This window comes from Ascaphus truei, chromosome 6 (assembly GCF_040206685.1).
Source record: "Ascaphus truei isolate aAscTru1 chromosome 6, aAscTru1.hap1, whole genome shotgun sequence".
In the NCBI taxonomy this organism is placed as follows: Eukaryota; Metazoa; Chordata; class Amphibia; order Anura; family Ascaphidae; genus Ascaphus; species Ascaphus truei.
Window position 1 is genome coordinate 93,610,220 of NC_134488.1, and position 15,054 is coordinate 93,625,273.

Consider the following 15,054-nt stretch of genomic DNA (forward strand, 5'->3'; position numbering starts at 1 on the left):
TCTCAGTCACTGCAGTAGTTTCTCCAAGATGGTAATATCTATTTGACTGCATGGCCACCCTATTTCTCTATTAGAAAAATGTAAGCTTAGTCTGTCACTCACTGTGTACCATTTTATTGTTAATTGTTTTTTTATCATTTTTATTATGCAACAGAATGTTTTTGCCAACATTGTGTCTGTGTACTTAGGCTGTTTTTAGGTTGAAGATTTTTATACTTTTAAATACCACTCCATTCTTGCCATTTTCCCCTCATGTGACCACTTGCACTTTTCTTGTACTATATTTTCTTCATGGCGTACCTCTTTTCATTTTGCACGTAGTTGTTGTCCTGGTTTATGTAACATTGACAAAGTGAATAATCATTGTATTTGAATCCTAAATATGCCACTGTATAATCCTGAGACTTATTCTGTACAGATCACTAAAAACAGCCATTTATTTATTTTTGCTAGGATATCCAGTAATTGAACCTGTTACTTTAAAGGCTAAATCGAAAGAGCAGCCGTCTAACACTGAGAATTTAGGTTTGGAAGGAAGGAATATCATTAATTATTCAATTGGTAAGTTTGTTTTCTGCAGTGCAAAGTGTTGTGTCACATAAAGAGTTTTTTAAACCCAGCTCTTCTGGTGTTATAATGCCAAATATGCATGTAACATTTGTTGTATATGAATGCCTATGTGATACAAACATCTATTTTCTCTGGATATTTTTTGATTTGGTGTATTTCTCATGCTTATTTCATGAAAATATTATAGTGAACCAGCTGTACAATAAATATAACCACCAGGAAAGAGGGCTTTTAAAGGGTGTTTTATGAGAAGGCTGTGTGCAGACTTTTTTTTACGTCAATCAACAATAGTAGAGTCAAATTAAAAAAATTAATATGAATATAATTTCTGGACTATAGTTCCACAAAGAGGTGTTTCCTTTTTGGTGAAATTGGGACAAAATGGTATGCGAGAATGTCCTAACAATTGATATGGACATTAGATGACAAGAACGTGACTTCGCTCTTCCAAGAAACTTTTAAGTGTGCAAATAGATTAAACTGGCTGCTCCTAATTGTGATTTTAACCATGTTTTAATGGATAGGAAAAGCCATGTCATTTCCTTCCATACTAATAAATGATTTATATAATGACTGGACTTTTATTTTAATCCCACAGAAGATGCATTAACCAACAGAATTAAGTGGTATTTGCCTCCTGATGATTACGATAATAAACACAATCTTCCTGAGCGGTCATTAGAAAAAAACAGGGAGAATGTGCTACAAATTTTCAGTCAGAAGAATGCCTACAACAAACTGCACTTGCCCAAAAGTTGCATTCCAGAGAACAGACTAAATGCTTCTACTTCAGGTGTGAACAGTTCTGATACCATTACAAACCCTGTAAAGCTAAAGATTTTGAGACCTTACAAATGCTCTGAATGTGAGAGAGCTTTCAGCGTTAAAACTTACTTGATCAAGCACAAACGAATACACACTGGGGAGCGACCCTATAAATGTTCTGTATGTGGGAAAGACTTCACTCAAAAGTCTACTCTTAATGTTCACTTTCGAACCCACACGGGTGAGCGACCATATCCTTGTTCAATTTGTGGCAAATGTTTTATTGATAACTCTGGTCTTATTCAGCACAAGAGAATTCACACCGGGGAAAGGCCATTTCAGTGCTTACATTGTCAGAAAAGATTCTGTAAGAAGGAACATCTTAAAGTTCATGCTCGAACTCACACAGGAGAGAAACCATATATATGCACTGATTGTGGGAAAAGCTTCTGCCACAAAGTTGATCTCACAAAACATATGACAACCCATGCAAGAAATTCCACAGATGACATTTTGCCATTCATGGAAGAGGATGGCAAAGTTGACAACACACTTTGCCCTAGCATTTCTTTGATTGGACAAGATCCATAGAATAGTTGGCTCAACAAAATAAATCTTTGAAGGTAACCATGATAGAACGTGTGAGAAAGCAAGACTGGCTATAAAACTGTATTAAAGAAGCTACACAACATTTGCTGTAAATATGTAAATCACTTCTGATGTTTCCTTTAGTGTTGAAGGGGCCTTATATTTAATTTATTTAGGACTTCATAATGCACTGTTATCCCACAGAGAATCTATGAAGAAATTTGTACACTAAAACTACTCCGATCTTTTAATTCATATATTCTTTATTGAAGTAGATCACTGAAGTATGGACCCCTCCGGTTCTCTTACCAATGCCTCATATTGTATATATGTACCACTCCTTATTGGTTTTACTTTGGCAATAGTTTGATCTAGTGATCCTCTTTCTGTGGATTATTGCTAAATCGTCCATATAAGAGGGCATAAGGGGAATGACATAGTCTCATCTTAAATAATACCTAGATTCAAGGCAATTTTTTTTAAAACATAATCTTTTTGAATGAATTTGTTGTGCCTGTATTGTTCTGCTTATGCAGTGCTATAAATTGTATATAAAACCTGATAAGTGGCAACATTTTTGCTTCTTGAGTTCTTAACGACCACTATGCACTTTGAGCAGTTCAACACTACCATATTTATTTTTTTGGACTAGGTTGGAAGTAGAGTCTTCGCAGCTTAACCGCGTTCATTTCCGCTCTGGGGATCCCCTGCTTCCTGGGATACTTACCTCTAAAGGGGCTGCTGGTAGCAGCCCTGGCTGGGCACAGAAAATGTGTGCTTAAAAGATCCACACCCTGATGAGAAGCTGCTTCTCATTGGCCGCATGACTTTTAAATAGATGTGAGATACTGGCAGGGCGTCCCCCAGCTAAAATGAATGCAGTTCAGCTCAGAAGACAATCTGGTGGGTTTTTTAAATTCTCTTTTTGAGGTATAGTTCCTTTTAACCTTTTGAAAGTGACCAGCATTTACAATACTTGTAGGGAGAAGCTTGTGGGGGAGCGCAGATGTCACCATATGTGGGGAAAGAAATACATAGTGTGGTATGTTCTACAAATTCAACAGTCAATTCAAAGAATCACGATTGAGAACTCACACTTTCCCAGTCAGAGATCAGCAGTGGAGATAGTAATGAAGACTTGATCAGTGTGAAATATCAGGAATCGGCAGCATAATCCCTCAATGTGAAAAGATAATACACTTAGTGCAACATTGCATGTTCCAGTAAATTATCAGAGGCAATAGGTATTGCACTTACATTAGACACTATGTGCATAGACACGTAACAATAGTGATGCGCAGCTTGTGTATGCCTCCAGCCCTGCTCCCAAGGTTGCATCGCGTCACTTCCGGTTGTGATCGATCGCAAAGATGGAATCACCAGGGAGAGGGGAAGATAGATGCTGGATACACTTCTCAGGCTGCTGCAGGTTCAACTCAACGCGTTTCGCTGGCTTGGCAGCTTCGTCGGGTTCAATCTGTTTCGGACATTCACGGTGGATGGCTTTGGATTGACTTTGATGTCGCGGTACGAGAGCTTGCAGAATCGCCAGGATTCGGAGGGCCAATGCTTCAGCTGGGGTAGGGTTCTGTAAGTTCTTGTGCTGGGTGTCTCGCCACAGCTGCCGATTCCTGATACTTCACACTGATCAAGTCTTCATTACTATCTCCACTGCTGATCTCTGACTGGGAAAGTGTGAGTTCCCAATCGTGATTCTTTGAATTGACTGTTGAATTTGTAGAACATACCACACTATGTATTTCTTTCCCCACATATGGTGACATCTGCGCTCCCCCACAAGCTTCTCCCTACAATCTACAACAGGAAGAATTGGATCTTCTCCACAGATGGTTGAGCAGCGAAGTTCACTTTAATATATATTTTTATTATTTATCATTATTAAAGAGCACTTTTTTATAAAAGGTTTTTATAAGGTTTATTATTCACATTTTATTGCACCTCTATTAGAAGCGCCTCACGTTTTCTTTTTTACATTTACAATACTTACCAGTTTTTTTTTTTTTTTTTTTTTATTACGATTTTCTCCTACGTGATTTAATTGGTATATTGACAGTCTGACCGTATGAACCTGAGAGCTAAAGTCATGATTTTATAGGATACCATCTGCATGATTTTAATTTGCCTTTGTATATTTTTATGATAGTCCTGATGCATCTGAAGATATTAACTATTCCTACTCTGTATTTTCTTATGCTTCGGCGTATGTCTCTCCCCCAACCCGCCCCCCCCCCCTAAATAGTTGCAATTGTTTGTTACTTATGTTTTATGGAGAGCTGTAGCATTTGCTTCCCGCTTTTTTTTAATGTACCTATTTAGGTGATTTTGTGAAATGTTTACATGGTACAAAGCCATTACAAACCAGGGATGCTGCTGTTTTCCAAGGCATGTTTCTACTACGTATATGTGTGGAAATGATTGCTTAACTTAATGTATAATATTCATATGTGCTGTGATCAAAATGTTGTTGAAATGAAATGTTTGTGTTTGAGTAGATCAATTTTACAGCAGGTTACAACTCTTGCATGATACCATCACAATTGTTTGTAGGATAAATATATAACATCAAAGTAGTATTAGAAAAGCCTTCCAGTTATTGCAGTCTATAAAAAGGTGATAACAGAAGAAACAACTTGGGATTTTCACAGCTCTTTTAAAAGAAAAACAATTGTTTTACTTCTGAATGGTTTTATTTATGCAATAAAAAAAATGTTTTATCCTCCTCTGTATAAAAAAAAGTTCTCGTTTTTTTCCCCTTATTTTACTCAACAGAAAATGAAACGGTTAGCGGGAGAGAACAAGGTACTGAAAAATTCAATCCAGGAAACATTCCTGCAAAAAGCAAAGGAAAAGTTCAATACAGTTTGAAAAAAAGTGGATTCTGCCAAAGAATGTTGAGGTCCTCAATTACTCACAAAGAAGAATTCACACACAAACTGTGTATATCTGGGTCTCAAAGGTCAACGGAACCAGAAAGGAACTATAACTGCATTGACTGTGGAAAGAGATTTAGTAAAATGTCTGATCTTAGGTTTCATCAAGGAAGCCACCGTATGAAAATGAAAACTTTTAATGGATGTGTAATCCAACTTAAAAGTCATCAGAAAATTCAAGCATGTCAAAAACTATCCATTAATGACAAATTGTCACACGCAGGTTCGATCAAAAACATACTTTCAGGTGGGAAATCTATAACGTGTGTTGTATATGGAAAAAATGTCAACCCAAGCACCAATCTTGTACAAAGTCAAAAAACACTTATTAGAGAGAGACGATTTATATGTAGATTCTGTGGTAAACGTTTTCAAAATAACAGTAACCTTATTGGACATGAGCGAATTCACACCGGAGAGAAACCTTTTGAATGCCAAGAATGCGGAAAAAGCTTCAGTCAGAAAGCAAATCTTACAACTCATCAGAGGCTCCACACTGGAGAAAGACCATTTGTATGTGTTACATGTGGAAAGAGCTTTGCACAGAAGATAAATCTTCTCACACATGAGAAAACCCATGCAAAGAAAAAAAAGAAAATGGATAGCAAACACATTTTAATGAACTGATCAATATGTATCAGATCTGGCTGATTTATTAAAGAAAATACGTGTTTTAGCTGTGATAACCATAAAGTGCCTGGAAATCGGTTGTTCCTCTTCATTAAGTTTACTTATTTTTAGATGAATCTACACATTTCCTGTGCAGGCTAAACTTACCACTAATCTAGTTTAGGTGGTGTATTTTGACAGGTGCTACTAGAAAAGAAAAAATGATGCATAAGAAAAAGTACCTCAAAAATGAAAAATATTTTAGACAGCTCTGAAATATGAATCATTTGTTCCAATGTTTTCTTGCCTTACATTAAAAAAACAAATATTGTTCTAGTTTGTATATAACTTGTGTTTCTGCTAATGTCCGAGAGTGAGATCAATATAATTTTATTGTTAACTTAGAACTCCTATTTTTCCATGTTTTGTCACTGAAAATGCTTGGCAACTCGGAGTTAGGCAGACAGTGTTATTTATTGGATAGTGGGCCTTTCCGTTGATGTACTATCTTCACCAGGATACCCTGCTAAAATATAAAACCTCTAACCACAGTGAAAAGTTCAGTAGTATCCTAGAGTCTACCTTCACATAGGCAAAGCTAACCAATTAGAAAAATCCACGTTACTGGTATGTTCTTGGCCAACACAAAGCTGCTTATTTTGGTCTACCTCGAGTGTTGGACTGAAGACCACCATGTTTTTGATACAGCAAACTGAGATGCAATATATTAGCACTGGAAATTGCTCAATAAAGGGTGGTAAATGCTTTACTAGTTATAACTTGACACAAGCAACATTCAACTTGGGAGGCATGTTTGCTATAGTTTTGTTTGGCTAGCATCTCATTATTGATGGAGATACAAAGGTGGGGGGGGGTCTAAAATAAAAATAAAACCCTGTCTTGGTTGGTGGCTGAGCTTGTAGGAGTTTGAGGAAGCAGCATGGGTCATGGGAAGAACAGGGTGTCAAATTTGAAGAGGTCGGGAGCCTTGTAGATAAAGACTAGGACCAAGTCCAGTGCTTATACATTTTCTTGACAGTCATAGCCCTGTTTGACATTAAGGTTACACAGACTTTTTTGTTGTATGAGCATCCGTTTGCATTAGATATGAAACCATAAGGATTTTACAATGACTTATGTCGGTAATGCCATTCTCATGTTTTACATTCATCTGCATTCTTATACTTGTATTTTTGTTGCACTTTTTGGTGTCAGACTTTGAATCTGTGTTGCTTCATACTGAAACCAAGTAGTATACTTAATTCCAGGGCTCAAACTAGCTGTCTTTTATATAATCTACAATGGGAAATGGGCAAACGTGTTTATTTTTATTCTGTTTGATGCAAGACCATCCATGTGTGCCTATGTTTTAAAATTTCATGCTGGAATTAGGATTGCACTGACTCTTGCCTGTAATTTGGGTACTGCACGAAGACTCATTTATTTGAATAGGAAAATGGGCCAGTTTAATCCCTTGTTATCTCAGATTTGTGCTACTTTTATTAGCATGTTGTAGCTGCATGTGAATTATTTGAATGCATTATCATAATATGGACTCTGGATGCTACTGCACTATTCAATGTGGGATTGTCCCATATTGATATGATGACTTGTATGATTGCGTCTTTTCCTGTAAACCAAATGAAGATGGTATGAACGTAAAAACATTAATTGTGCATTAATCCACAAATCTTTGTTCCTTTTTGTTTGTTTAGATAGCTATACCTTTGTGCTGTACTCGTGTAAAAACATAGCTTTTTAATTACAAAATATTTACCACATGGTTCTTGTGTACAGTCTGTTAAAGTAATTATAATTGTATTTTATCATCAGAAAGTTACAATACAATTCAACAAACACATGACTCCTCATCGTATTGCCTCTTAAAATGTGCATTTATATCCCTATTTATATGCAAACATAGTTTGCTGTGGAGTTAAAAGGGTCTGAATACAGTCAAAAATAATTTTAAAATGTTTGGAATAGACGCAAGGAAACCTTACGATGGTGGAAAGTAACATACAAGTGTCTTAAATTTGGTCGTCTGATTTTTTTGGTAGGTAAGAAAAATTGGCAGATCAATTTCACAAAAGATCCTTTCTCGACTGTTCATCAACTGCTGTGTATTAAAATGGGTAACTTCCTTTTGTGATAGTGGTAGTGAAATGTGTAGTTAAACTGCATTTTCATCATATGTTGTAGGTCTTTTCACAACAAAACAGTTCATGTTACTTTTTGGATATTAAAACACTATTCATTTATCAGACATTTTTTGTAGATTGATGTTTTGGTCTGTTTGCCACATTTTTACACAGTACCTTGTCTTGTTTAAATGTTTTTTATTTTTATTTAAGAATAATTTATATTTTTGCCCATTACCAAGTTAAAAAGATGATAGTTAATTGTACCAATGTACCCCCCTTCCCTGTCCCAATTTTCCGTTTATGTACCCATCCCTATTTCTTTATCATTGTTTGAGTAAAATACGTTAAAGTATTTTTTTTTTTTTAAATGACAAGAAACCAAAATATTTTTTTATATATATATATATATATATATATATATATATATACAAAACATCTTTGAGTTGCTTCATACTGTTTTCCCCTTTTCATCTAGCTATTCAGGAGCAGAAAAATGCATGTAATGGTCCAAGAGCTATTCATGTCTTTGGGGATATTCATTAAATTGCGATAGTGCTAAATCGGGTACAATTGCACAGAAACTTTCGAAGTCAATAGGCGTTTGTATGCAACAGTGTCCTGATTGGCACCATCACAGTTTAATGAATGAACCCTCTTTGTTTCCATCAGTGGTCTGCCATTTCTTACGTTATGCATTGCTCATTTATCTTTTAAACACAAGCACATTTTATGTTTTCTGTATGCCTGAATTGGATAGAACCGTGAGGTACTTTGGAAGGAGATTGTTTGCTATTCTATACCCTTCCAGTTTAGGATGAGTGCTTATTAGAAAAGTTATCTGTATATGTGATTCCTATGGTTGTCAGACGTGCTGTAATATCTTCCAATAAACACTGTTTTGTTTATCAATTTTTGCCCTGTTATTACTTTTACCTGTCCGTATATGTATTTGAGAGATCCCATGCTTGCCACTGTGCTGGAAACTCATCCATTCATAGACATTCACCAAGAAAATAAAAGCTATCAGAAAGAACCGAGAAAGTACAGTGAACGCTATCCCTAGGATCTCCCAAATGATGTTGTTTCTCTCTCTGCTGCTCCTATTCTCCCGCCATCTACGGGGTCAATCCAAGCAAATATAACAAAAAAAGGGCGCAAAACAGAAAGTAAAATCAATTGCAGTACAAAATAAGTTTATAAAAATCATAGTAACACTTTACAATAAAAATGAAAAATGAAGAGGGGAGATCACAGATCTAAAAGTCCACTCAAATACACACATCCCCACGTGGATTTAAAACCTGAAGTAATTCAGAATTATTATTAATATACAGATTATTTTAGGGTTAATGTCCTTGTGGTGGTGGCAGCTTCCGGGTATCGTCGTCACAATCTCGCATCACTGCGTGATGACCTCACCACAATGCATTTCGCACCTAAATGGCGCTTCATCAGGGGGTTGGCCTAAAAGATCCTGTCATGTTTATATAGTGAAAGGAAAATACCTATTCACCAATCGGGATCACACCAGCTAATTATAAAAGAGCCATCCAATCAGCTTATTAAAATGCTTCAACATACAATTTTTTTTTTTTAAATATATATATCTTCTTGCGTCAGGTAAGTAAAAACAGCACTCAGGTCCAGTAGTCCAAAATCAATGTATTAGGAATATAGCAAAAAGAGACGCCCAATCCGACGTTTCGTTCCCAAAGTGGGACCTTTCTCAAGGGGTGTGCAATGACAAACTGACAGACAAGGATATATCTACCTTCACCAAGTGTCTACAACCACCTGTGACTACCTGCTGCCGAAAAACCCGCGAGAAACAGCTGTGCTGAAATGGTGCTGCCATCTTGGAGGGGGTCTGTGCTGTCTGAACACTATCTGCCCTGCGCGTCAAAAACGTCCCGGTTACCTAGGTAGCCCCAATGCACATGCGTGGTACAGTAAGAAAACTAATGCAGTCCCATAAAATGTGCAATGATACATCAGGCTCCACGATGCGGCTACATCCACTACTCAAAAAAAGTACACAAACACAGACGCATACCATCGTCAGCACGTCCCGGTCACCCCAAGGGATCCGGCGCCCATGTGTATATAGTATCGCTTGCTGATAGACACTATCCTGCATGAGGACGCTAAACCTAAGATAAGCTGTGTATTAATAGCTATCAAGGACTCAGTCCCTCTTTCTCAATTCCATCTGGGACTGTGAACTTGTGGGTTTCTCAATTACTTCAGTTTTTAACTCCACGTGGGGATGTGTGTATTTGAGTGGACTTTTAGATCTGTGATCTCCCCTCTTCATTCTTATTGTAAAGTGTTACTGTGATTTTTATAAACTTATTTTGTACTGCAATTTCTTTTGCTTTCTGTTTTTTCTCTTTGCGCCCTTTTTTTGTTTGGTATTTATCAGAAAACAAACACCTGACATTTAGAGTTTTAATCATGTAAAAAGCTTTCTCTTTTGTTTTTTTGAGAAAGCAAATGACTTTAAAATATATCAACTTCATGTAAATAGTTTTTGTACTGTGAATTTTGAACTTACCGAGATTCAGAGGCTTGGTGTGACGCGTCGCCATGGCAACGCGGGGTCATGTGACATCCCGTGGCGTCATTTGATACCAGCAAAAAAAAGGTAAGGGGGGCTAGAGCACAAGGTTGAGCAGACAGGGGGGCGCAGCTCCAACAGTTTGTACACCCCTGCCCTGGATCATATAATTATGACTACCTGGGGAACAAACTTTCCAGATGATAACCATCTTTGGTAAAGACTTTAACATGAAAACAAGGTTGAATTCTAAATTAAACAAACAATATTAACTTTTGGTGCTAATACAGTCATTTAACACATCTCCACTTTCATTATTTATGGAATGTCTGCTCTGTTAACGTATGTAGAAATTAGAGATACTGCCGCTCTCCTACTATATGAATGGATTGTATATGTCAATCGGGTGCATACGGGAAGGAAATAGTGGAACGAATGAAGGGGTTAGTAGATTAACCAAGATTCCTATGTGCACTCTCTATGACCAATTGAGGGCTGGGAAATATTCAATCCTAGGGTGACCCCTAAATAGTGAGAGGCTAATGTGTTAAAAATTTGCTTTATTAAACATGTATACAATGGACAACAATTACTCCATTAAAATAAACAGGGAGAAATCACTTCAGTGGAGGATATAGTACCAACTCTTGTCTGTGAGCTAGTCTATGTTCTGTGGTGAGCTGTAAAGGGAGGAAGTAACCATTTACATAGGTACATCTACCTTGGAGGTATGATCTATTCACAGTGGCTATATTCTAGTCACTAGAAAAAACACACCCAAAATGACTGCTAACTTGTATTGGTACTGTATTAGCAGTCTGATGTAAAGAGTCACTTAGTCTTGGTGTGTGTATTACCTGTAGTACTATCTATATATCATACCACTGCTATCATTACAGACACTCATTGCAGGTGTAACCAACTTGTTTCATACAGATGTATGTGATAGTTCAAATGTTTGCAAGAACTCACTCTCCCACGGTTTGCAGAGTGTGGCTAAACATCCTATCACACTCACTGATGTATAGGTGAATGGGGAAACAGCCTGGTACATCTCTATATTAAACTCTGTAATGTGGCAAATGACCACATATAAACGCAGGGGTATATGCAAACACAAGTGTATAAGTTGGAGTGTATCAAACAGTCCCTGTTTCTCCCTGTTTATTTTAATGGAGTAATTGTTGTCCATTGTATACATGTTTAATAAAGCAAGTTTTTAACACATTAGTGAGAGGCGATTTAGGGGTCACCCTAGGATTGAATATTTCCCAGCCATCAATTGGTCATAGAGATTGCACATAGGAATCTTGGTTAATCTATTAACCCTTTCATTCCTGTTAACGTATGCAAAGATGGTGAGATTAAAGCTACCAAGGCTATAACCGGTTAATAAGTAATATCCTTTAGACCATTCCAGTGAAGTATCAAATGAATAGAATTGATTATAATTATAGAAGCACACAAATATAATTTCGATACTGTATTTAAAGGAGCAAAAAGTTAAATCTTATTTTTTTTGTAATAAATCAGACCAGTATTAGATAAGTGACTTTTAAAAAAAATAAAATAAATGATTCAGCTCTTAATGCCATTTTTAATGAGTGTTAAAGCATCCTTTCATTGATATAGTCGGTTTTAGCTCACCTCCCAAGCAGTGCAAGTTTTTGCAACACTTTCCTGTTGGGGATAATTTGTTGACAATTTTCCCAGCAGTTTGAGCTGTAAACTGTAACAATGGACAGTGTTACTTTAGTAATCTAAGAATACATTGTAGCTCCTAAATTAAATTTACTGAAGGATTGATTGAAACTGAAATGTTTCAATTAATCAATCTGAAACATAATGGCCATTATGTTAGGCACACAATCGGGATTCTTACAGATTTATAACAGGATCACCAAAAGATTGCCAATTTAGGTAGGAATCTAAAATTATGCATTGTCACATGCTTTATATATATAAAAATAAGAAAAAGGGGGGAAAGTAGTATTGCTGCTATAAATCCAATAATGTGTTTTTGTCAATTCCTCAACTCTTTCTACTACAACCTTTTATTACAAAACGTTTTTAGCTCTCCTTTAACATGTGCACAAGGAATGTGTTTGAAATTATGACTAAAGCACCTAAAAGCATTGTCATTTCTGTGGTTTAGAGGCCCAGTCCTAGTTACCTGCCAAAAAATGTGCGCACATCTTGCCTCTACTTTACAGTTTTCATAGTGATTTCATGTGTCATTTATAAATTTGCACTTTTAATAGTAGATTGTGACATTTTTTCTTCACATAGATTGCAATTATCTTAAAGTGAAATAATATATATTTTTTTCAATTACTACAAATGCTATGAGTGTTTGGAAATAAATCCAAAAATTCTGTCTCTGAAATGAGTAAATAAATGTGTCCATTTTACTTTGCCCAATTCCATTTAATGCTAAATATATAGGAATGTACAATCAGCAGAGAAGTTTGACACGCAATAACCTACTTTTGGTGACACTTGGTGAATACTTCTGCTTTTTTATTTACAAGCCAGACTTCCAAATATTTGTTAATTTTAAAAGTATATCCCCATTTAATGTGTAAATCGCTAGTTTATTCTTGCATCCCAAATGCACAATCTTACATTTATCTGTATTAAACCTCATCTGCCATTTACCTGCCCAAGTTTCCAGTCTCTCCAAGTCCTTCTGGAGAGAAATTACATCCTGCTCTGATTCTACTGCCTTACACAATTTAGTATCATCAGCAAAGATGGAGACTTTGCTCTCGATGCCAACCTCAAGATCATTAATAAACAAGTTAAAAAGCAGGGGTCCCAGTACCGATCCCTGAGGTACTCCACTCACGACTTTAGCCCAACCCGAGTTCCATTTATGACAACCCTCTGTTGTCTATCCTTCACCCAGTTTTCAATCCAGGTGCATACATTATTACTGAGTCCAATTTGCTTTATTTTGTACACCAACCTGTTATGTGGAACCGTATCAAAAGCCTTTGCAAAATTTAAGTAGACCACATCAACTGCATTACCCTGGTCTAAATTTCTACTTACCTCTTTAAAGAAACATATATGGTTAGTTTGGCATGATCTATCCTTCATAAATCCATGCTGACTATTACTAATGATTTTGTTTTTTATTAGTTATTCCTGAATATTATCCCGTATTAAACCTTCAAGTAGCTTCCCCACTATTGAAGTCAGGTTTACAGGTCTGTAATTCCCCGGTTGTGACCTAGCTCCCTTTTTAAATATAGGCACCACATCTGCCTTACACCAATCTTCTGGTACTGAGCTTGTGGAAATGGAGTTCTTGAATATTAAATATAATCGTTTGCCTATTACTGAACTTAACTCCTTGAACTCTTGGATGTATGCCATCGGGGCCAGGTACCTTATTCACTTTAATTTTCTCAAGCCGCTTATGAACTTCTTCCTCAGTTAACCAATTGTTCATTAATATGGAGGTTGTGGAGGTTCATTAATATGGAGGTTGTGGAGGTTCATTAATATGGAGGTTGTGGTACTATTATTGAAATTGCTTCTTCCCTGGTAAACACAGAGGCAAAGAATTTGTTTAATACCTCTGCTTTTCCCTTATCTCCAATAATCTGCCTACCCATCCCACACTGAAAGGGTCCTATATTTTCTTTTCTCATTTTTTTGTTATTAAGGTTACTTAAAGAACTTTTTAGGGTTGATCTTACTTTCTATTGCAGTCCTTTCAAGTAATTTGTAATCTTTATGACAGAGCAGTCTGTCTTTTAGTCTCTCTCTGAACTATGTATCACTTACACCATAACTAATTATGTTTTTCTCATTTCAGTGTTTTGGGCAGACTACCATGATATACATGTTTTTGATGTTTTTAGTTTAATAGTTTTATTCATATTGTTGTTTAAATAAACTGTATTTCTTGTTGGTGTATATAATATTGCTAAATGTGATTAACATATAAAATACCTGTGGACTGAACTCTGATTGGCTGGACCACCCCCCAGTCTTAGCCAATCCCGGACATCCTGAAGGTATATAATTGTATGTCTGCAGTTGGTGAAATTATCCCTCATGTAGTTTAATACTACGAAACATGTAGGCTATTTGTAAGCCACCATAGGTTAAAAAGACTCCTTTCTGTACTAGCGTGCTTTGCTACTGATTACAACCCGACATTCGCCTCCTAGTGACGTCAGTAGCAGCCGCTCGAGACACAGCTGGTGCCTTTTCCGGTACACAACCGGACTTGTACAGGAGCCTCCCCGGCCATATTTCTACACACTTGTGCTAATTTTAAAGCGGAACCACAAGGACTGATGGACGTCTGCTCCAGAGCGTGGATATCGAGACAACCAGGATACAGCAGCACCGGATTACCAAGAGGAACACTGATTACATCCCCCCGCTGGTAGTGGACCATCGTGATACTTGTCGGTAGAGGAAACCCACCTAGCGCCATTGTGGTAACATGTGCCTTGCATATATTGACCTATGTAATGCATATATTTACCTAATTTGATGTACGTGTGAAACTCACCACTTGTTCACATTTGTTTAATATAATTGAATTTACTATACTATGAGAGTTGTGCGCCGTTTTGTTTTTCTTTTTACAACTAATCACAACCTCACATCTGATCTGAAAAGGGGAGTACATGTTTACATTTCCTAGGGTGCCTCTAAAGGTTTTCTTTTCTTCCTGTTCTTGACTGCTTCTTGTTCTGATATAGTAGCATTTTATATACTGTATAGTAATAGATCATAGTGACAAAACATCACCACTAGTAAATATTTAACTGCATTGCCTGGCTAGCATTGATCTTACTAAGAGCAAAACAATCACCATAGATTTCTCTAAACATGCCATATAGGT

General features: G+C 36.6%; 1 protein-coding gene across 5 annotated transcripts in view; it reads left to right on the forward strand.

Moving 5' to 3' along the window:
- LOC142497397 (uncharacterized) overlaps positions 1-8,536 on the forward strand; it is a 36,252-nt gene extending 27,716 nt beyond the window's left edge. For 3 of the 5 annotated variants that reach the window (XM_075605132.1, XM_075605130.1, XM_075605131.1), the window contains 3 exons: positions 454-561; positions 1,169-1,363; positions 4,714-8,536. In XM_075605132.1, the coding sequence (XP_075461247.1) occupies positions 454-561; positions 1,169-1,363; positions 4,714-5,501 (1,091 nt within the window). In that variant the 3' untranslated portion in view covers positions 5,502-8,536. Of the gene's footprint in view, positions 1-453; positions 562-1,168; positions 1,959-4,713 lie in introns of those variants that run through there. The other 2 variants (XM_075605134.1, XM_075605133.1) reach the window with 2 other exon arrangements.
- Positions 8,537-15,054: the final 6,518 nt, after the last annotated feature.